Genomic DNA, 24457 nt, shown 5'->3' with positions numbered 1-24457 from the left:
GAGGAAATTAGACAAAAAAAACAATGCTGTCAAAACGTATTATATAACTTTAAAGAAACAAACCGAAATATCTTTAAAAAAAAAATATACACCTGGAAACTAATATAAACTTGACTAAATATTATTTGAATAATTTTATTTTACAAATTTAACCAAAATTTTTTAACTACATAAACTTTTTCGATTTAATAAATTTATTTGAATTTGTAAAGAAAAAGTAAATATTTCAATTTGTAAATATATACAAAAAATATTCAAAGAAAAAAATTGTAAACACAAATAGGATTTGAAATAATCTTAGTAATCCATATATTGATTATTTTAACAATTTACAAGATGTGTGATAATCAAAAAAAATATATATTAGGGTCTTTCTGTTTGCATAAGATAGATAGAATTTTGAAGTTGGATTTAAAGTATTTATTTTATTTTCAGTGCGAGCATTTTTTTTTTCAGTAAACTGATTTCAATTGCGTGTGCAATTGTCTGAAATGGCGTCGCCGTTTGCGCAAATGGCGGATTGTTTCGAAGGGGGAAAAAATCAATGTTCCATTTCGGTAATAATGAGTTAAACCAATGGAAGTAGGGAGGACGCCCGATGTAGCAATCCGAAGAGAACTGAATTCCTATTAAGAGCTATCATTTATCATCTGTCATTCGGTTCGACTGATGCATGTATGCATGTATCGGAGCATTACAGATAAAAAAAAAGACAGGGTCGGATCCGGAACGAAACGAAATTTTCTTTTATCGAACAACCTATGAAATGGGATTGTATCATGGAGAACAAAACAAAAATAAATAAACAAACAAACAAACAAAATCAGATTGTTCATGAAAAAGAACGAAACAATTTCGCAACGAACTCGAGATGAGCGGATCGCCCTGGACCTGGTTATCTAATCGGAGCCGAAGATAACGCTCATCTTTAAATAAATAAATAAGATTTCCACAATACATCCACGGACTTATATAAGTTCTGATAATGGCACACATATATACTCTACTTGGAGATACAGAGATGTTTATGGTTTGTTTTTTTAAAATTCGCGATAATGAGGAATTCCGATGATCGAATAAAACTCGATGTGTTACAACAATCTTCTGTTTTTGTTATTTTATTTATATGTGTTTTTTTCAAATATGGTTTCCTTTAATTTCGCCGAGGGTTATCGGTTGGATTTGGCCCCAATTGCGACTCAGAAACGGAATCCTTCGAGTACTGCCCTGCTCATGAAAAAGCTCCCCGCATCGATACCGCTAATGATATAAGATAGTGGCGAGTGCTCGGACTACTCCTCTCTCTTTCTTCCATCATCATCATCCTTCTTACTCTCGCTCGATACCCTCTCCCTCGTCCATGTAATATATATTTATGTATTTCCTTCTCCGTCGGGATCTGACCTCCTGCCCAGAGGATCCAGCCGCATTAACGATCCTTCTTATTTGACGATACGTAACCGATCGTGCGATCACGAATGACGAGATTGTTGTTAACTATTGGAGAGCGCATTGCATCTCCTCGGGGACGGGAGAAAGGTTAAGGATTTTGTTTAGCCAATAAACTAATAACTGTTGTTCCTTTCGAACGGAAGTCTATGCCGTGCGAACACAGTACAAACAACAAAATGAAGGAAAAAAAAATTATAGAAGAATATGAAGAAATTAACCCAGTTGCTTGGCCCCATCGGAATCGATACCTTAAAAAAGCAAACCAATCAACTCTTTCCGTTTCACTGACGAATTTTTATTATTAACAGTATTTCGCTTTTTATAAATCAAATTTATTTACATTTCCACCACATAATTTACATTTCTTATAAAATTGAAAAATACAAAAATTTCCGTACTTTCTAGTCAATAATTGAACAATGAATCAAAGTACGTTAATTATTGTAATATATTTCAGTACAAAACTAATTGCGCAAATGATCAATTCTGTATTTTTCCATCATTGCTATTAGTAAAAAATATAAACATTATTTCAATGATTGCAAAATGTTACATAATAAAAAACACTAATTTATATACAATATAATTTTACATGGTAAATAAAATCAATTAAATAACGTTTCTATATTATGTTGCACGAATTAGAATGTTAGATGTTCGACATTTTCGTTAAATGAAATAACACAAATGTTTAGGTGCAGTTTTTATTGCGATTTGGATAATAGTGCGATTTTCCTAAAAATTTCATAAACAAATTTAATTTAATAATACAATAATTGAAGAAATAATAAATTTTATATTCATTTTGTTTGTTATTCGCAGTATATATTTAGTCTCTATTTAATTTTTCTTGATGTTCACAGACGAGATGAGATATCACGCAAGTTTTTGTTATTGTTAATGAAAGTTGAGTTGAGGTCGAGCCATGATATTTTTCGTTTTATCACAGTCTATATGTTCAGTGCAAAATAATTTACGCGCAATTTGTAAGCACTGAAAACAATATTCGAAATAATTTAAAAAATATCTGCAAAATAAAATTATTATCTTTCAAGAAATTTTGGTATCATAGTAATCAAATATTGTAGATGAGTGGAAGAATCAGATATGTCAAATTTCGTTGTTTTATGATTCCTTTGTAGGCTTCGTTGTAAAAAAAGACAGATACGCATCTTTCCTTTCGTTAGGAGATATAGTATCTTGCCATTCTTTAAATGTCCGTTGACTGCTGTCAACGATTTGTTTTTTTGTAAATACTTTCATACTCAAATTCATTTCTTAGTTATAGCAATATTAGAACATCTTTTGTCTTTCATGCCTAGATTATATCTTCATCTTTAATTTTACATAAGTTTTATTACTTAAATTTGTCAGGCAAGGTCTTTAGGTAAATCTAAGTTATACAATAACACATAAAGTAAATAATATATTATCTTTTATAACAAACATGTTAGTTTATTAATACATTCGTCCTAACTTCTTCAAAGTTTTAGCAGAAGAAATGTCACAACGTATATTTTTAGATTTAATTTATATAAAATTTAGGATTTATATAAATTTGCGTAAAATAATGTTTTAGGATGTAAGCACAATGTACGTTCGCTTATGCAATCGATCGTGCAGAAAGTACGGGGGAAAATCTGGGAGTGGCCGTAATTGATACCGAGGGGATGAAATAAACAAATATCGAGAGATTTAAATGGCGCAGCTCTCGGTTGTCAGGATCCGAGGGTGGAATCATTTAGAAAGGCCGGGCGGGGGGCGGCTGCTGTCGGATATTGAAATCGCGGACGCGGATGATAAATTTGCCTGTTTTGCGCCCGGGAAGGCGGAAGGATTTTTAAGTGTTGTTGTCCTGAGGGGAATAGATGAAAGATCGGGCGATGCTGTGGTCCTTTGTTGGAACTCGCGCAAAGGGATCGTCGAATAATAAGATCGGAGAGAGGTCCGCATGCAACGTACACAATAAATTAGAAAGAGAGGAGAACAAAAAAAAAACAAGAAAGGACTGAAAGAAAGAGCATATACGCATGACGTGGGGGTGGTATACGTGGATGGGTGTGTTCTGGTAATTAATGAAAAATGTATGGTAATTCGGGCAGGGCAATTCATCATTGACCGCATGGAACTGTAATTAAAAATAAAAAGAATGGAAATGGAACGGGGCATGGTTGCACGAAACCTCATCTCTGGTTCTGGTCGTGGTTCTGAAGGAGGAATGGATCGGAACGCTTAGACACGAGTGCAGGAAAGAGACAGGGAGTGGATGAATGGAAAAGAAAGGTCGCCGATGGGGAGAAAGACAGAAGAAGTAAATTAATGAAGTCCGGGTAGCGATGGCGATTGCCGGGCCCGATTCGCGGCAGGGGTCCCCTCACAAAAATGGTGTCTCGGTGAGATAAGCACGGAATCGCATTTAATAAACGATCCACATAATACGTATTGTATTTTAATCACGCGGAAAAGAGAATGGAACTCATTACTGACGAGGGCCTAATGAAAGTCCAGGCGATGGCTCTGCCCAAAACACATTTTCGATGATGGTACACGACGATTCTTCTCCTCCGACGTCCGTTCCTCGACTCCTCTCTTCTCTCTCTTCATCTCAACTTAACTTCTTTTTTTTTTCATCTTTCGTATTTTATTATTCATCATCATCGCGCTCTTCTTCCTCCTCCTCCTTGCTTTAATGATAATGGTTTGATAACTGAGAAGACGGGGAGGGCAGACAAGTGGTCCGGAGGTCAGCAGACGGCACGAAATGAGGCATGACGGCCCAACAAAAGAACCTGCCGACACAATCAATGCTGACCAATCAGCGACCATCCATCCAATGATGGTCCGCACCGGGAATCGGGGATGGACCCAGAGGCGCCTTCGGAGTCCATCGACTCAACTCCCCTTCGTTGGAATGCACAGTCCAACCAGGAGAAAATACGATTTATCAAAGGGCGATCAATAATACCGAATATTCGCGCGAGAGCAAGCAGAGAAAGGGCGAACGAGATGGACCGGAGTACCTTCACCTTCAGGTACAACGGGAGGCCTTTGTGAAAGGGTTGTTGCGGTCGACAGATTATTAAGGCGAACTAGACAAACGGATATTTGACAAATGACTTTTTCAAGTTATCGGGTGGCCAGCGAGGATGAGAATGACAAATGAGTGTTGGGACACATCCCAGCAGCAGGCCTCGGATCTCAAAGAGACAAGACCACCTCGCTGCAGCAGCGGTGCCGCGCCGAGAAAAGAACAAACCACCTGTAGTACAACCTTACAGATGTAGCTCTGACAAACGCCCTTATCTGCTGTCCGGACTACATGCACGCTTCTAGCAAGAACAAATGGATAAGGGCCTAAACACCTTTACCGCCTCCTGGTATTGCTCAAACAATTGACTATTACTAAATATGTCGCGATCGCAATTGCTATATGCGTAGCCAGTCCCAGTAAGCCTAGTCAAAACTTACCATGATTGGCGTCGACGCGTTGCTCAAATAGAAAAAGTAGTAGTAGTAGTATCCACGAAATCGGCTAAATGCTTTAATTACACACCATATCAACGAATGGGCGAACGATCACTATTGTCAAAAACGCTTTTGAAAACAACTACGGCGGCAACATCCAGATAATGACGCACTGATAACAGACTCTGTAATAATTCACTAGAAAGCGCCAGCGGACGGCATCGCAATTTAATATCCTTGACTTTCGGTTCGCAATAATTACGAGAACACGTGGTACACACCTCGGTAACAGAGGATAACAACAGCAGAAAGCAATTGCAACCTACGATCAAAGACCGTACAACAAGCCCTGATTACAACAAAATCAAATTAGCAGCCCTTAGCTTTACCGAAATTCAAATTTGCAAATCAGGATATGCGAAGATAAACCGAATTCAAACTGCTGCAGCGCATACGAATAAAACAAACAAAAAATGCAGCTAAAACTAACTAATTACCATTCAAGGTCAGGAAAAAAACCATTACTTTCATCCGCTAATAATTTCAATCATGAGAGGTTGGAAAAAAAAAGAGAATAGGTGAGTAATTGCAAATCCATTTGAATAGTAGTTGCGCGCAATGGGACCTTCGCGTGGCGCCATCTAACAACCATCGCTTGCACTGAAAAAGTATCCAGATGACACCACGATCCCCGTCCATCTACCGAAGTTGAGCCGTACTAAATTCAGCAGGATTACAAAATCCTGCTGAACAAAATAAATCAATACTACAAACTGATCTGATACGAAAGGTCGTTGGTTCAATTCCCAAAAAGCAACAAAAATTTGTGGTGGCTGTTAAACTCGAAAGGGGTAGAAATAAGACCGGAAGAAATTTATATCAATAAATAAATAAATCTCTTTTAAAATAAAACTCATACCTTAAAACGCAATTAACATATAAATTATGTAATAATTATTTAAAAAAAACAACTGAAAGCAAATTAAACTGTAAAACATTTACTATTTAGAAAACATTTCCTAATGGCGAAAAGACCTATTATTATTATTAATTGCAATTATATATATGAATTTATTTTATTTACCTTTTGTTTTGTACAACTATTTGAAATTATTGTCTTTACTAAGACTGTCTTATTTGATTAGTTAAATGTGAAAGCAAAACATGTGAATAGAGTTGCATACATATCAATTTAAAATTGTTCATTTTCTGAGACCGTACATTATATTTATAAGACAAATCTTGAAATAATTATGTTACATTAATATTAACTTCCATGTTTGTTATATTAATAATATAGTAGTCAAAATTAACCAACATAATGAATCCCTTAACATACAGATGGCGCTACGCTAGTTGGGACTTATTGGAATGGTGTCTCTTGAGGATTATTTTATCGGTTTATTGTTAGTTATATTAATTATTTCCGGCTTTCCCACTTATTCATGTCCATTTTAAATTTTAAAAAAATAAGTAATTGATTTTTTTAAAATTAAATATTAATCTTTGAATGAACGTAATGCAACAGGTATTAATGAGGTCATCCATTATTGTAATTGCAGAACAAAAGTGTTTGCTTCAGCATTCTTGGTAACAAACGCATCAGCAGCGACGTTGAATGAATATTTAAATCTATTCTATTTGAATTGCACTTTAACCCCCAGATGGAGTTTATTTAAATATAAATAGTAAATTCTCTAGTATTTACATAAATACTTCTTTAAATTATTCAAATTATAAAAGTTATTTTGTTAAATCTAAATAAACTTCTGTATACACAACAATAATAAATATCTGTTTAATATATTAAAATGGTTCAAAGCGTAAATAGAAGTAAATAAAGAGAGTACTGGTCGGTGGCCTTATTGCACTACAATATATAGCGAGTATTTTTTCGCACCGATGATTCTATATCAACAAAAATGTTGGCAACCTACCAAAGGGTTACAAAGGATTGCTTATTTTAGCATAGTTACTTTTTTTTTGCACATTTCTTTATATCTGATCACATATTTTGAAATTCTATTATTATGACTACATATTGCAATACACGTTTTTTTTTTACAAATGCATTATCTAATCTAAACTCGACTAGAATTACAAGTCTTAATTAAGTCTGTTGTTTTCAAGAAACATTTGTCAACAGTTTATTGCAAAACTTTCTTGACTTAGAGTTTTTTTATTAGTCTTTGTCCAGTTCAGAACAAACGTTAGATCATTGTTTCTTGAAACCAGTTGTTCGGACAAAAACAAGCGGTTTATGTAATCATATGGAACTAGTCTATAAAACAAACACAATTTTGTTTGCATTTGATTAGAAGATTGAATTTCGAAACCAGTTCTGAATATTTTTAGTACTTTTTATAAAAAAAAAGAAATTTTATTAATATTCCAAAAAAAAAACGTCTGGTTAGTTACATAAAATTCGACCTTAAACAAAGTGCCTCGATGGACCTTGGAAGACCAGTAGGAAGGTCGATTCTTTTATTCTGTTAAGGCAACATCAATAAGCTTTATGTAATCCGAATTTTCAGCAATTTCTTTATAAAATTATCAAACATTGTGAGAACAAAACTGATTATGAAAACATAAATACGCGATGGAAATTTTTAACAACAAATAGAAAATATAATAAATTACAAAACCGGTCAAAATGAAATTTGTTACATCTACAATTAAAACAAATCTATTTATATTCGTACAGCTGAAAGTGCAAGATTCATAATAATTCGATAACGTTAAAATTGTATTTCGTCATTTTCTGACTGAAATACGCATTTGTTCGTAATCGAATTACACTTATGCGAATTATTGCAAAATATTTTCGAGATTACTGCAGTTACATTTCACTTTATTTGCGTTTCAAACTGATTAAATTATCTTCTCCGCAAAATTTTCTTTTTATGCTTGAAATCGCATAACCGTATCAGCGTAAATAATAATAAACAAAATTTTGAAGTTAAACAACCTCTGGTTTAGAAGATAAAATTTGCGTTGTTTCTTATTGATTTGATATATTCATATAATTATTTATTGATGATGGTCAGATAGGAAGGAAACCAGTTAACAAATACTAGTATTGACTGTTGGCTATGATTGCAACATGTTTTATGAGTGTTGCGCAATGTGGTTGATGTAATTTGTGGAAATATGTTGAAAGTGGTTTTGGGAAAGCTGTGGAAATGTAAGGAGTATTTCCATAAAAAAAAAAGTTGCACGTTGGCTTATGAACATGACGTTTGCAAGTGCTCGGTATTGAATGAGTTGCATACGTACACGTAAGAAGTGTGCTTGAATCCTTTGGATCAAGGCCAGCGCAAAGTCAACGATGTTAATTATAAATCACTAATCAAGTTGTCATCCGATATTGAGCGGTCTTAGACGTCTATAAATCGATACATCTGCATGTTATTCACATGGAGGAGTATTATTTTCGATGTTCGATAAGACTTGATAAGGTTTTGATTTTGGATGGAGAAACATTACATTCGTCGTCGTTCTCCTCCAATTCGGTATAGAGAATTCGCAGCGATCGCCTAGAATGTTCGAAGAGCATTCCAGAACCATGTTTATGTACTCCGCGAATTATTGAGCAACGAGCAGACTTTGGACTTTTTTTCACATTACTATTTTTACCGCCGCATGGCAAAAAAATATGCGAGAAAATGAGTAAAACAAAAACAAAAATTAATCGCTGGTTATGAAGTTATAAATACGATGGTCACCGAAGTCACTTTCATTTGTTTCGGTTCTAATTGGAGATAGTAGATGCAATACGTGTTTGTTTATTTATGGAAGCATGACGGTGTTTCGAATAGTCCCGATAAATGGTAATCTATGGAAAGGCTGATTCAGGCTCTGGCTTTGTCAGATAAAGAGAGGCCCGAACTCGAGGTCTGAACACAAAGGTGGAAATCCGTGTATCACTGACCTACGACGAAAGCCACCGTAAAAATAGACCTCGCCTCGCCTTTCTGATTTTTTTCAAGTTCAAATGCGATCCTCGCAAATTTTAAACAAATACAAGATCGCAGCATAGCAGCAGCAGAGGATAAAGAGAAAAAAAAAATTGTGTATAGCCAGCGAAAATAGCGTCTATTTTTACGATTGCCCACCTATTTACCATTTCGCTGATGTTTGTTCGTTACGCAGAAGAAAGGTAGAGGGGAAGCGATGGAGAGAGGAAAAAAAAAACGCAATTGGTATCCGACCTGGGTCAACAAATAAGCTGATTATTTGCGTGCTTCGTTGTGTTTTGACGGTGGGCCCTCTGCCCGAGGGGAGGCCGTGCGTGGGGACCCAGACGTGTAGGCCTGAGGTCATAAAGACTTTCGGGTTGATGATCTGCGGGCCGGCGTCGCGACGCGCAAAAACCTCGCTCTGCGTTTATAAGAAACGCCTGTGTTCAGACCAAATACATAAAAAAAAATGCGAGGAGAAAAGCAAAACAAATGGATAGACGCAGATATTTTGCGAGCAGAAACAATACTCGAGCGGTTAGCAACCTGCTGCTGCCACCATTAATCGTTGTTATTATGCATATGTTTTCAATAGAATGTATCTATTTAAAGACGACTTTGTCTCTTTTCGTTTTCCTTTTCCTTAATGGAAAGGGAAAGGTTTACTACTCTGTTTATCTTTTTTTTTTGGTATCAAAATAAGTCACACAACGAAAATATGTTTATCCAATTTTATCACATTTTTATTTAATCACCTCAATGATATTACTTTTAACAAAATTATGATTCTTTTATACATCCTATCTTTACTATTTATATTTCAATGGAAACTCCTGTTTTGGTACGCTCATCCTTGTACGATTTACCATTTTAGTTGTAGCAAATTTTGGTAACATATTTTAATCGACACAAACTTATATTCAATTTCAGTGCATTCAGAATTTAAACACAATCATCTGCACTATTATGAGATGTAAATGCAACTAAATTAAGGTAAATCCGAAGGCCTATTATTTTTATCTTCAGGATACGCAATTTGTTAGAAGTTTAGTAAAGAATATGTGTATGTATGAAAGAATTTTCGAAGATGATATTAATATTAATGAATAAGCGTTTTTCTAATATTTCTAATTTCAAACTTTGTGTAAATATTTTGGAAATAAACGAATGTCAGAAGTTCGTATCACCTCGAAACTTGTAAACTTAAAAATATAAATAACAACAGTAATGCGTTTATCAACGTTTATCATACATTCGTGTTGTTGCAAACTCGTCATGTTTTCGTTGGATATTCGTATTCTTTAAATAATTCATGCACCGAGCGCAATGTTAGTTCGACTGGTTTCTTTCCATATATACTTTATATATTTTTCATTTGAACGGTTTTCTAAGCAAACAAGACCTTCAGCGTTGAAGTAGACTTAACCCAATAACACCGTTGCGCAAAAATGGTGAACCGAAACCACCAACTAATGATGTATGGATGGGAAAGTGCTCTGAGTCAAAGCAAGTTAGTCAGTGTCTATAAAAGAGCACGCAATGCGAAATTGGAAGAAAAATATGAAAATAGCCCAAGGATTTAATAATTTTCTTTTTGAATGAGGTGACACGCTTGTTTTGGCATCGTCCGGCAGCAAATAATCCTGCTCCAAATAAACTGGCAGTTTCGGGTTGATGCTTCTTTATCCAGAGTCCGAAAAAAAAATTAGAAAAATAATGGGGGGAAGTGCGACGTGCGTCCGTTAAAGGCTCATACATGTTGACCCAAAAGTTCAACGCTTACATATTTAATAAGCCATTGTACTTCAGTAAATAGCTTCTCCACGCACCGTACAACAATGTTTTTCCTCCTTCTGTTCTGAACATAACAGGAGAACTTTAGCTGCAAGCAATTCAATTAACCGCATCCTCGACGGAAATTAATATTAACAACACATTAGGGATCATTTGGAATCGTCACGGCCGAAAATACATTTTTTTTTGTTTTCTTTCCGACAAATCCTATTCGCAAATGCAATGCATTCTGTTACTTAAAAAAACAGCAGATATTTTTAACGCTCCTTAATCAAAGGCTCATCCTCGTAAGCTTAACTGACGAGTGCGTGTTCCTAAAACAAGAAACATTAACTATGGTAGCTTAGTAAATCGTAATCAAATTTAAATTGGTAAAAGTTCACATTTACTACTGAAAAATATAAACAAAACACCATTGGCGGAGGTAACAAATTATTTCCTGAAATAACTTTTATTTGAAAAATTATTAGAAGAACAAATAAAAAATGCAATTAGCAATTTGGAAGTGCAGCCAAAATTGTGGGGAAAGTAAATAAATATACGTCCAATGCCAATTTTCATTTTCGTTGAGTGCAGATGATTATTTATTTGTTTCTTTAGAAATGTCGCGTAAAGTAAAACCTGCGGCTCGTTAATTTTGTGAAATCGGTTTACCTTGAGCTCGTATTATTGAGATCAGAGGAGTAGACGTAGGAGCAAACAATTTCGGCCTTTTTTTTCCTTATTGAAATCGGCCGCCCGGAAGGAAAGGATAATAAAAGGAGAACCACACACGCGCTCCAATACCAATGCGCTCTTTGAAATTGCAAATGACGAATTATGCAAATGCTGGATTGTATTCATAAGGAATGATCGAGACCTGCATTAGCATATCAATAGATATTACAGTGTTTTCGAACACATTACGGGGTTACGTATGGTGGATCTCTTTTCTTTTTTTTTCCTTTTCCGCATATCGATTGTTGATACGTAATTAAAACTTGGCACAATTGTACTTCCGTTCTCATGTTTTTCTTAGAATTGCCCTCTAACGAAAACGCTTTTCATTAGCAATGAAAACCGTTTTGGCAATACCGTTTTCATTTTCGGAAATCCTTGTGACGCACATAAACAAACAAAGAATATTATTTTTTGTTTGCATTTATAATAAGATGCAACGAAGTACCAAGAGAAAAGATGAATATTAGAAAATTTCATATTTTTTGGCGGGAAAAACCCAATTTTGATAGATAAAAATGGAAACTAAAACGTTTATTACTATTTAAGGAAAATAAAGTTTGCTTTTCATAACATTGAAAAAGTAATTAATTTATAACACTTACTGTACACGGTTTGTTCTTTTATCTAATATTTAAATTGCTATTGAAATATTCAGAAGTCAAAGAATATGTAAATAAAATATGTGTAGTTAATAGACGATTTGGATTGACATGAGAAGTATTGAAGAATTGAAACTTATGCTGAAAACCCCACAGCAATTATTCATGAAACAGATGTGCGTTTCAGGAGACACATAAATTGTCGAACGCTATTACTGAAAGTGAAGTATACATCATTGAGAAACGCTATTCGAGAATCTAAATTTACCTTGATACATGGTGCTTCGTCTCGCTTCTTTCTCGGTGATAAATGGAATCAATGATCAAAAAATGTGTTGATACTTAAAAATAGGCAATAAACGCATTCCCAAGGTTGAGAGTCCCACAAATGAAAAACAATTGTCGCGAAATCTCGGACAAAGGACGAATTCAAGGATCAATTTACGTATTTCCCATTTTCAGATCTTGCAGTTTTGCTTCATTTAATTACAAGTTGATCATTTATCAAATTAAAACAATTTACAAAATATTTAAAGTATATTACAATATAAAGCATTTCTTTGCGTCATCTGTGACATCCTAAATAATTCTTACGTATATTGATCCCTAATCATTTGTCCTGTCGTGCTCAAACAACATGAGCTAGTTCATTATTCAATCGGTAATTTGGCTAATAAATAATGATTTGTTAGGAACTGAAAGCACGTGTATAGAACATCACCCAATTTTATTTCAGGGTATAAGGAACACATTTAGCATATTGATTATGTGGAACTAACATAGCTGTTGCAAAATCTTTTCCTAGCACCCACAAACTGTCAACGACACTCAGCAATACGCAAACTCATTAAAACAATTCGAGGAAATAGATTGGATCCATTTCGCTGTACTCTTCGTTAGAGTATTCTGCTTATGACATGTAAACAGCGCATCACATGCAGTCTGTGGTGAGATGGACCATGTGCAATAAACAACGTGGTCAGATTTGATGTTAAGAGAACGAAAAAAAAATGCTTTACACAACTCACGTTTTGTGTTATCACATTTTATTGTCCTTATCAGGAATATATTAAAAAAATATTACGTTCAGATGCTATAAGAAATCTATAAGAAAATTAGTTTCATTTTGTACAGTACCTTTATTTGTAGATGTTATTAAAACGCTCTTACGCTGTTACGGAGACAAAAAAAAAATCACTTAACAACACATCTTTTCTTAATTTTTTTGTAGGTAATATTGAAAATGAAATTAGGGATGTATCCAATTTTTTTCTTAATTATAGACATGGTCGCTGAAACTAATTTAATCTTCATGTATAAGTTACAGTTACAGATGACCTGCAACTGGGACATGCAAGTCCAAAACTGAAGACAAAGTTAGTAAATTTGGATATAAGAAATTTGTAATTGTATCAATAAATGGTCACACAAAGAAGAAGTGAGGACATCTTAAGGACATGGTCAATATTTGTAATAAAATCAAATATTTCTTATGATTAAATATTGATAAAATTGATAAATATAATTCTCTAGAAAAGCAAAATACTTGGGTTTGTTTTCGCCTTATCGTAACGCGCGATATTTGTTGAAGAAAGTCATGATAACGGGAGTACTTCTTCAGTGTGCCGAAATAAGAATTTGATTACAGGATATGCGTATCGAAAAGCACGTAATGAATTGTAATTTAGCTCGCGTTTCCAGTGGCAAGAGAAAGTACCGCACTTTTATTGTCTGCCAAACCATCATCCACTTGAAACGAACGACAAAATAACCTAAGCAATTGTAAATCTTTCCTCTACCTGACCCCATTGTAGATGCGACAATTGATAATTATGAGTAAATGATCATTTTATGGGAAGTTTTCATCCCGTGTTCTGAATGGAAGAAATTAATTACATCTATTTACGTTTGTTAATTAAAATGAAACTTTTGATATTCGGCACGGATTTCTGCACTTTGTTTTAATGTGTTGTTTATACTTCATCTTGTTTATTTTCACGACGTCATGTTTTGCGCAAATGCCAAATAGCTCTTGTTGCCGACCAAAATAAAACTTTTTACATTTTTTTTTTAATCTCGTTTCGCCTTTGATCAATAATATTTTGTACCCAAAGGTAAACGCCGCATTTTCACGGCGAGCTGAAACAATAGGCGTTACAAAGTTTGCGCCGCGCTGTAATTACATGTAATAATAGCAAACGATTACAAGAAGACAGAGGATTCTGTTTCAAAGCTTTTATTTAAAAAAAAAGGAACCAATTATAAACAGATTTTAACTGTGTCTTCAACCATTTAACTAAATTACCAATACACATAGTTGTTTCTGTTATTATAAGTTGACTTGTAATATTACAAAAAATAATTCTAAGTCAATCCATTTCAGATATGAATGCTTGTTGCGCAACATATTAAAGGCTATCAACCTGATTGATTAAACGCTTGTGCAAAATGAAATCGTATAAAATAATTAAATGTAATGCAACATTATCAAATAATATTCTACCATTTGAATATTTCAATTTAGAGTATTGAAGCTGAAACAGAGATCCGGAAAACGGAAGAGGTTTATTATCACCACAGGAGAGAAAAATAAAATAAATTGATAAGTCGAGTTGACACGTCGGGAGGAAGTGAAACAATGCTTTAAATTGGACGTAGGGATCTTGCGGAGGGAAAGTTTAGATTGAAGTGACGTTTCGATGCGAGCGGCAAAGCCTCTGGATTAAGGGCTTCTTCATACGCGCTGATAGTGAATTACGCGCGCTGACCTTGAGCATTGGATTCTATAACACCCCGCTCGAAATTCTATTCTATTATTAAAGAACCTTGTTAGCAGGAACTTCGGTAATTGAAGCACGAACTTCTTCTATAATTAAACTACCCCAGCTCTATAGGTAGCAAAACCAAAATCCGATAATTTTTTGTACCGATCTAGAAAGGCAATTGTAGCTGTCAAAAAAATTATTCATAATAATCGCAGAGGATTTCAACAAGTCCACCCAAACATCGGATCAGGATAATGGCGTGACCGACCAGCATCGACGAACTTATAAACAACCTCCGGCGATTTCGATTATTCATCGTTCGGATTGCATCATTTCGCATAATTAGTCGTCTGCGTGATGAGTTTTTGTTTGCATTTTGTTCTCTTCTTTGTTTTGATTCGGTACAATCGCTATTTCGCTTTCCACCGTTCTGATTATTTGCAAAAAAACAAAAAATAACACGACGTGGAAAATAATGAGTAAGAAATTGCCGTGTAATCAGATAGTAATCATGTCAAAGCAACAACAAACTTATTCCTCGTACTTGCTATTATATTCATTTTTTTTTGTTTAGAAAAATAATTGACCGTAATTGTTTAATAGCTCGAATTAAACTGGTTTTATGTACGTGTATGCAATGCTCTTCATTCAAACTGCCTTCGAAAATAGTTGTCACTAAAATTAAGAAATTAAAATTCTAATTACAATTACAATTAAGAAACGAAACGTACTTACTTCATAAAATAAACAATTCTTACTTTTATTTTAGATAATATATGATAATAACTATATGCTTTATGTTATTATAAACTTATTATTATAAACACAAGTTTTGTCTTATTAGATCTTACAAGACAATGGTTTCGCTTAAATTGATTCTACGAAAATTTTCTAAATAAGAGACCAAAGAAAAGTAACTATTAATTATTGTTTCGATTTTTATATTAAATTATCAAGACGTATAGGTTTACTATTATTAATAAACTACTTTTAATTCGCTTCTGCTAAATTGGGAATTGCAAATAAGAGACCTGAGTAAATTACAGTTTGAAGGGTATTTCAATGAAAAAAGCAATTGTACCGAACGTTAATTAGTCCGTTACTTTAATGAATATAAATCGCTTTTCTCTATACGTTTCAATTAGGTTCGTCCTATATAATTTGCAACTACCAAATCAATAATCGAATTGTAATTAGTCAACAAACTTATAGTCAATACCTTCAGACTTCTTTATTAGTTCATCAATCATTTCACTTGAATATTTAATAAAGCAAATTGCATTATTATTTATTCATCTATGAAGATGTTAACAATACCCTGAATGGTTTTCCCATTCAAATTGAAACAAATCACACAAAGCATTGTGAATGTATTTCATAGTTGGACCAGGTAGCAATTCCAATTGGAATATATTCCAATTGGATTTACAACTTATATTTGAATTCCACTTACCTCTTGTGTGAGTTCCAAAGAGTTATCAACATTGCTTTCCCCAGGACTCTCAGCTGGTTCAACAGTAGGTTCTTCAACAGGGGGCTGTGTTGGTATTTCAGGCAAGATTTCAGCTGCTGTTCTGTCCACATTGAGAAGGTACGCAGTGATATTGGGTTGGTGGATGTTGGCTCTGTGATATCTCCCCAAGGAGTTGAGATCCGCAAACACTTCCCTTTCATAATTCATGAGTATAGTGTCAAGACTCTTGGGATGGACATAGTGAGACCGGAGCAGACTGGGCCCCATTGATCTCCAGCTAGTGCCATTGTCCAGATCATAATTGTTGACTGAAGACAGGATGTCAGTCTCCAGGTGAGAGTCAGGATGAGACCTGAGAAGGCTGAGGATGAGGGCGAGCTGCAACAGCTCGTCGCAATACACCTTTTTCAAGCTGAGCATCGTCGTTCGCTTGTTGTTATCGCACAGGTTTTGAGGTTAAACTAAACGGGTCTCTGCATTTCACGCTTTGTTTACGCCGACATCGTCTTCGATCAACAGTTCGTCTTCACTTTCTTAGCAGCGTGTGCGATCTACAAGTAAAAAACAAAAAAACGCGCACACAGTTTTGATGGTGTGTACTGCAGAGATGGTGTTTGAACCGGTGCTGGTAGAGACCGGATCGTCTGTTTTGCAAGTTTCACCTTTTGTGTCGCGGCCTCGGTGTGGCCCAAATGTTGTACACGAATGTCAGGGGTTCGTAGCCTCTCAGCTGAGTCGTATAGGTTCGAAATCGGTAGAGTGCAACGTCGTTGCAGTTGAACAAGAGACACAAACAAAACTTTACACCTGATCACTTGACAAGTCGGAGGTTTAATCGCAATGCTGCCCGATAGTACACACGAAGTTTTGGAGGTTGCGCAGTGGAGTTATATATACCAGTGACGGAGAGGCTAGAACCTCGAAGAGGGGTCTCCTCAATAATACCAGGCAATGAGGACTACTCTTCGGGTCTTCGTCAATTCGCTAAAGGTACCGAAACCGAAGTGCGGAAGGACGTGCAGGTTAAGGATATTCTCCTCGGAGAAGTTGTCGCGCAAACGCAAATCGTGCGGAGAGTAAAAGAACTTGCAACAAGTTTTATGATCGTCGCAAACTTTACCGATACATAATACAAATAATTACCTGGCATATGATCTTCTGCTCTTCGGCTAGGCTCAGAGATAGGTACACTTTTTCTTCCATAATTCCAAACAATCGGAGCACTCAAAACGAACCCATTCCACGTTTAAAACAAAACAAGCGCGCGCTTTTTTTTTCCTTTTTGCGCTCCCTCTTCTTCCCTGCAGCGGTTACGTCAAACCGGCTGCCCTCTGACCCCGATCAACGATTCCACAGGAAGCGGACAGAAAAAAATCGACTGTATTTAATTATTTATTTATATGAAAGAGCAGGACAATAACAAAAAGAAAATGAAGGAAAATAATTGTGGCACGCACACGGAAAGCGGTCCCGATTGTTCAAAGCAACTTGTGGAACTTCCCATTCATGGCGAACGGCGCGCTATCTTTGCACTGCACATAATAAATTCCCCTTGAACTGGAAATACAATTGTACATTAATTAATATGGAAAGGCATAAAGCAACGCACCTTTTCGGCGCGTGGTAACCCATCGGTACCAGGTGATTATTCCTGGTGCAGTCGGACCACTCCAGACCCGGACACCTCTTCGATTTGAAACCGGTGCTGGTAATAGACTCGGTGAAGTAGAGAATGGACCGTAAGTGGCTGCACGTCACTGTAATAGAGTCAACCTGAATTGGTGGTGCACGCAACGAAAACATTTCAATTAAAACTAATTAAAGACATCGAAACTGCTACCAAACTGGAAATGCCAATCAATTTCAAAAAGGAAATTCAACTACGTGCTTTCGATTACTTTAGTTCCGTTAGATATACCATTTCATATCGCTGAAGAACCGAAAAGGACATGATCCAGAATCCTTACGTTTTTCACGATATTGCGTACTCTGATATTATTAATATCATGTAAAATATGTCTAAATGACTTGTAAAATTGTTATGAGATTTTAATTATACAAAAAATGTCATATAGTTAAGTATTATATCCGACACTTGTTGCTTAACTTTATAAATGTTAAATATAAGTAAAATTAAGAACAATTTGTTTTTCATGCATATATCAAAGTTAACTTAACAATCCTGCGTTATATTTGTTAAATATTAACTGTAAATTACTTACTATTTAGTAAGTTGTTGTTTTCCAAACTTCTAGAAAGAATTAAATTTACATGTTGCTAAAAAATATTTACATAAAATATTAGACTAAAACAGGGTACTGTAATTGAAGTTGCATGTTATTGTTGAAGCTTGCTACATTCACAAGTTACAGCGGTAATTGCTAATTTATAATATAATATTTTCACGAATATAGCATTAAAAATATAAAACATCTGAAAAATGAAAAAAATATTTAAATTATTATTAAAATTCTTATATAAAATGTTTTAAAATCGGAGTGCTTGAAGTAAAAAATAGTACTACTTAAATTTCAAGTTCGATTGTAGAAAAATTGTATTAATTTTCTAATTATATTTCAATAAGTGGCAATGGTAAAACAACTGCAAGTAAATTACCAAACATTTGAATTGTATGTTATTTAATATTGTGTACGCTTTCAAGTGTGTTATTATTATAAACTTCAGTAGCAGGGGATCGTCTTTACGTTCCTGAAAATATGAGACCCGTTTTACCTGCGGAACGACCATAAAGTACAAATCTTACAAAGGGGCCATTGTAAATCTATAACAATAAATTCGAAACAATTTTACAATCGACAGGTCATAAAACTGATAGCTTTCACATTTATGGGCAGATGTTAACATGTATTGACTTGCTAATCGATAAGTTAATGGGTTTTGCTTAATAACCTGTTACTATAATGTTATCGCATCCGGGCTGAGGGATGGCCCCTCCGTTGGGATAGAAGTCCGCGTGTCCTATTGGCTTCAAGACGCCAAAGAACCACGAGGCCGTGTGGATGACGTCCACGAAGTTCGCATCACCCGAATCCAAGGATAAAGAGTTGTTCACTTCGCCCAAGAATTCGTAGCCAGGACCAGCCGGATCCAAGCCTAATTAGAAAAAGGATTACAAAAATAGTACCGACGCTGATTATAAAAAAAATTATAAAATATAATTCGAATGCATTATTTTCAAATTTTGATGTGATATTGCGTAGAATATTTGTTGTTGTTAAATGTTAGATAGTAAATCACCTGTTATTCTTCCGATTTTTCCATCTAGACAATCTCCCGCGATTCCCGCGACGTGAGCACCTAGACTGTGCCCAATCAAGTGGACCATGGATAAGTCTGTATCGAGGTCCAACAGAAACCGGGCGATCTCCTTTCCAACTTGGTAAGTATTGCTCATGGCAGTAAAGTAGATTTGCTTAGCCGCGCGGCTCCAATCCACCACGATTAAATTAGCCTCCACGTTGGCGGCGAACACTTAAAAGAGACACGTTTAAACCCGATCAGGTACCTCAAGTACCAAAGATGCTGGTCCACAATACTTTGCCTTAGGTGCTTGAACACCTCGCGTTCTTTGCTATCCGTGTACCCGTGGATGATTAGGATCGTAGGGATAGATTTGTTGTATACAGTTTCCCGAACACCATAAAACTCATCCAACTTATGCTTGTTGCTGTTGTCTACGTGCAAGAAGTAAGTGACCACCAGATGCATATTGCTCTGATAATCAATTTCGGTGCCAAGTGCGAAATCATAAAAGCTCCTCAGCTGTGTCAGCAGCTTCTCTTTGATCTCGTCCATGGTTCCGGTGCACACTCCAACTGGAAAACAAGATACTTATTCCCTAGTATACAAATTGTTCAAAACTACTCACTCAACAAGAACAGTCGGATATAATTCATTTTAATTAATCATATAGTTCACATGTATTACACGGGATTATATAATGTTGCAATATAGTTCTACTTCAAATATGAAATAATAAAAGAAAATAAAAATTGTTACGAAGTGTAACAATATACACCGATTATTTTAATAGTACTGATATAATACTTATACGTCTTGGTCATTAGTGAAACACAATAGACCATTATTTTTAGCAATTATGCGAATTAAGCGCATATGATGCAAATCGGTCAAATCGTAATGTTTGTTCATGAACCTCTCGCATTTCACGAATGAACGAGAAGGGTTGTAACGGATTCGCAGATGTTGCGAAGTTAAATAAGAATTTCTCTGCACAGCCAATCCTGCCATAGCAGTCAGTATAAAATAAACATTGTTGTTAGTCAAACGACTGATGTTAACTGTGATCATACGCTTGAGTCCATTCAAAACTTCAACGAACTTCACCCTTGGCGAGACATCTGCGTAAAGTCTCAAGCGACTTTTAGTGATAACATCGAATTGTGTTGCTAAGAAAGCCTCGTCTGGTGCAATAGCTTCCAATCCCAAGGTCTGATCAGGGAAAGCAATCACGTTCTCGTTGTGCGATCTGGTCAAGAGACTTGCGAATAGTAATTTGCTCTCTTGCTCGCACTTTCTAGTTGGACCATGGTATCCCTTCAGCAAGGAAAAGAGCCTCGGGTGCCACAGAAAAAAGTCGAACAGGCAAAGATTCTTGTAATTATCGTTCGACGGGAAAATGCGTTTCACCAAATCATTGAACAAATAGTTCACAGCATTTCTACAAAAAAAAGTATTAATATTATATGATTATTATGTACGGATATAGTACTCACTGGACAGAAAAAGTGTTAAATTTGGTGCTGATGTATAAACAGAAAATAACAACGTCTTCCAAGTGCGATTCGGTGCAAGTCTTTAAGGTCGAATCGGTCATCATTTCATCCAAGCAATACAATATTATACAAATATTGTCATCATTGATAAGAGAAACATCTGTCATGGTTTGTACAGCATTCTTAACGAATTCCTAGTAATAATTCATGAATTAATTAATCATGGACGCATAATTATTCTAATTCCGCAATACCTTTTTTGAAGCGTGGTCAGCGCTGGTGCACAATGCTAGTAATACAATTCTATGTTCCAATGACCTCCTCAATCTGGCGGATGGCAAACGCGCAGAATTGATCAATTTATGCAAAGCATAATTGTAATACTTGTTGTAGAACGTTAGGTAACTTGTGAATGAAGTTTGAATAAACTTAGTTAAGTAGATCTGAAGTTGAGCAACCGTGGATCGCATATTGCAAACGAGTCCTAGCTCCACAAGTTGGAACATATCATCAGATGGAACTCCCATATGGAGATTGATTTCGAATGCAGTCTGAAGATTAGTAATCCGGTGAATATTCATGACCTTGAATGATCTCGTACTATACTTACAGATAAAGATCTTTCGGCCAACTTGATCTCATCCTCATCGTGATTCTCTAAACTCTCAAATTCTTCCAGAATATTCAATATAAGCTGTTTGATGTCTTCGTTAAACGTGGCTTGCACTTCGCCGCCCATCTTAACGTAACGGCACAACACGAGTAAGCAAGATACCAGGTGGCATTCAATCTTAATGGTGCGCAAAGTTAAACTCTTCTCCAAGCATGCCAAAGCTTGGGTTATGATTTTTGTTTTTAAATTATCGGAATAGTACTTCATTCCGAACTCCATAAATTTGGTAACAGTGGATTCGATATATGCGTCTGGCTTGTGGATGACTTCTTGGTATATGTACTCGATGTTGTAGTACGTTACAATATCAGCAGCGTTATCAAGGATCATGAATAATGACAGTATGGCTTCAGCATTGTCTTCCTTAATATTAGCGACGAGATCGATGATGTCTTCTCGACTACCGAAATCCCAATTGTTTTTGTATATTAAGTAGTCCAAAAATATGCAGTCAACAATTTCCTTTGGGAATCCAGACGGCAATTTGACACGTTTATCTTTGTAGATAGATTCATATATGATGGAATAAATCAAGACTCCTTTACTGACACGTTCATGATCTTCTTGTTTCAGTAGTTCCATGGCCATATCGTGCAACGTATTTATCATGCTCAGAAACATATCTATATTCCCGTTCGTTTTCAGAATTGTAGTGCATTGAATGTAGACATTGCAAATGAAGTATGGGAAAGTCCCCAACTCCTTGCACGTGAAATCTTTTACGCAGTCCAACACATACTGAATTTCGTCGGGAGTATAAGGTTTCCGGTCTCTTTTCTTTGCAATGATCTGGAACTGCATGCACCTCATTTTCTCGCAGTCGTTAAAAGCCAATTCAATGGAATTCTCGACCATGCTTTGCAATTTAATTTCCACGCAAAGCAAGGCATCGCTGTTGACACGCGTTCGGATGTAAGTAAGAACCTGACGAATACAGGCATGTCCACGCAACTTGTATATAGCCGGAATCAGGTAAGTCAGGATGTTGTACAAGAGAATTGAGCTGAAATATTCAAAAATTGTTATTTGAATATATTATTAATGTCCAAACGGTCCACGAATTCTTATGGATTAAAGAAAATGAATAGAATATAAGTCAATCGTATAAATACGAAACGCTGCAAAATAATATACGTACTCGACGTCAGGGGTGTCCTCTATGGCGTTAATAATGTTGCGCGCAAGTATCACAGAGTTCAGCAAATGATGAACGTTCTGAAACAAATACATCGCGGCTTTAACAAATTCTTTATGATGCAACGCAATCAGAAGAATTTCTCCATAGTATTTGCCAGTAAATTTCGAAGTGCAGTTGAGCTCTGTGACAATATACAGCTTGAATTCGCTGATCATCAGTTGTTTTATTTTTTTGATATCTTCATCTTCAAATGGTATTCTTGGTAGCATTACAGCTAGTAGTTTCTTCGGTAAGGTTCCTTCGCCGCCGTTCATCTTCTTTCTTATGTATGGCACGAGGTTGTAGAAATCAGCTTTGGACACCCTTGCCTGTCCACTGTAGTGATTAATCAGATTGTTAAAATCAGGATTGGTTGGGACGCGGTGGTCATTATCCTCCATAGTCTGTTGAATACAATATTAATGTTACAATTAAATGAAATTAAGTGAAGGACTTACAAATTTAATATGATGGGACCACATTTTCAATGAAAATTTATCAGCAAGTAACTATTAATTAGTTTGAATTATATATTTTTTTTCAAAGTTTTATTTTTCACGACTGCTGAAAGCTTAAACTGTTCGCACCCGATGTTTTATTCAAAACAAACTCTAGCTTGTTGATTGCGTGCTGATCCCGACAAACACCGACAAATATGTCTGAAATCGACCGCCTCGGGAATTAGAATTCCCATCTGGTAAATGTATACACCATACCAGAACTACCAACCTCTATTACCAACTATCAAGCTGAAATTACTACATATTTTTTTCTTCAATACAGCGATTACGTATGTACATGATGTTTATGAAGGATACATCATTTTATATGAATATGATACTATATCTTAATTAATACATGCATATTTATCATTGTAACCACTTTTAATTATGATGTCCAAACAATTGATGATGGACGGCGCAAACGCGATGATGGATGGCTTTGATCAATAACAGATTTAGCTTATATAACACTCATCTAAAAATTAAAAAGTACAAAACAAATTGACTTATTTTCTATAACATCCCTTCCAGGTTATTTGTATAATCTAAATGCTAAAATATATTTCGAAAACAATTTTTAAATAGCATTTTATTATTCATAATTTTATAAGAGAAGTAAATTGGATAAAATGTAACATTCAATAATGTTAAAACAATTATTCATTTTTTATTCAAAAGAAACAATATTCAATTACATAAAAAGTTATTAAAGTTGCCTATGGTAACATACCCTTTCAAAGTTTTTTTTTTTTGAGTATTACAAAATACTAGCAAATTGTAATACTGAAAATTTAAAAGATTTTTAATTTTCCTTATAAAAAATACGAGTTTGAATCATTTTATTACGTTATTATTTAAAAATTTTGATAATAAATTGTTTTAAATTTTTTAATACAAAATCCATGGTTACTGGGTTGTCTACATTAGAGTACAAAAAATATTTAAGTTTTATATAGATAGTTGTGTTGTCTATATTAAAATATGATTTTAGAAAATTTCAAACTGAAAATACAGAAGGAACAGTAACTTGAGGCTCGAAAACTATAATACATAGAATGAATACAAAAGATGCGTATGAAAGATGCATATGAAAGCTGAATATTTGGGGAATCTAGCAAG

General features: G+C 35.1%; 3 protein-coding genes across 6 annotated transcripts in view; all 3 read right to left on the bottom strand.

The window, feature by feature from the left end:
• Positions 1 to 17134, bottom strand: part of LOC108563255 (segmentation protein cap'n'collar-like) — a 43196-nt gene extending 26062 nt beyond the window's left edge. The window contains exon 1 of one of the 3 annotated variants that reach the window (XM_017921877.1): positions 16208 to 17134. In XM_017921877.1, coding sequence (XP_017777366.1) covers positions 16208 to 16648 — 441 coding nt within the window. In that variant the 5' untranslated portion in view covers positions 16649 to 17134. Of the gene's footprint in view, positions 1 to 4920; positions 5139 to 16207 lie in introns of those variants that run through there. The other 2 variants (XM_017921876.1, XM_017921878.1) reach the window with 2 other exon arrangements.
• A 473-nt stretch (positions 17135 to 17607) lies between these two features.
• LOC108563259 (endothelial lipase-like) lies at positions 17608 to 20201 on the bottom strand. Of its 2 annotated transcripts, none has more exons than XM_017921882.1 (6): positions 20118 to 20201; positions 19786 to 20064; positions 19487 to 19720; positions 19139 to 19342; positions 17838 to 17985; positions 17608 to 17785 (listed from the first exon to the last, which is right to left on the bottom strand). In XM_017921882.1, exons 1-6 carry the CDS (start codon positions 20143 to 20145, stop codon positions 17707 to 17709), a joined length of 972 nt encoding a protein of 323 aa, XP_017777371.1. In that variant the 5' UTR covers positions 20146 to 20201; the 3' UTR covers positions 17608 to 17706. The 2 variants fall into 2 exon arrangements, with proteins under 2 accessions (XP_017777371.1, XP_017777372.1); XM_017921883.1 differs by lacking the exon at positions 17608 to 17785 and adding an exon at positions 18451 to 18479 and having other exon boundaries at positions 17907 to 17985.
• LOC108563258 lies at positions 20145 to 23324 on the bottom strand. Its single transcript, XM_017921880.1, has 6 exons — positions 23294 to 23324; positions 22797 to 23239; positions 21596 to 22661; positions 21240 to 21536; positions 20986 to 21179; positions 20145 to 20930 (listed from the first exon to the last, which is right to left on the bottom strand). The coding sequence occupies exons 1-6, from the start codon at positions 23315 to 23317 to the stop codon at positions 20297 to 20299; spliced, it is 2658 nt and encodes an 885-aa protein (XP_017777369.1). The 5' UTR covers positions 23318 to 23324; the 3' UTR covers positions 20145 to 20296.
• Positions 23325 to 24457: the final 1133 nt, after the last annotated feature.

The sequence above is a fragment of the Nicrophorus vespilloides genome, unplaced genomic scaffold (assembly GCF_001412225.1).
Source record: "Nicrophorus vespilloides isolate i.1.1-1 unplaced genomic scaffold, Nicve_v1.0, whole genome shotgun sequence".
Lineage (NCBI taxonomy): Eukaryota > Metazoa > Arthropoda > Insecta > Coleoptera > Silphidae > Nicrophorus > Nicrophorus vespilloides.
The sequence above is the reverse complement of the archived record's forward strand: the minus strand, read 5'-3'. Positions and strand labels throughout refer to the sequence as shown.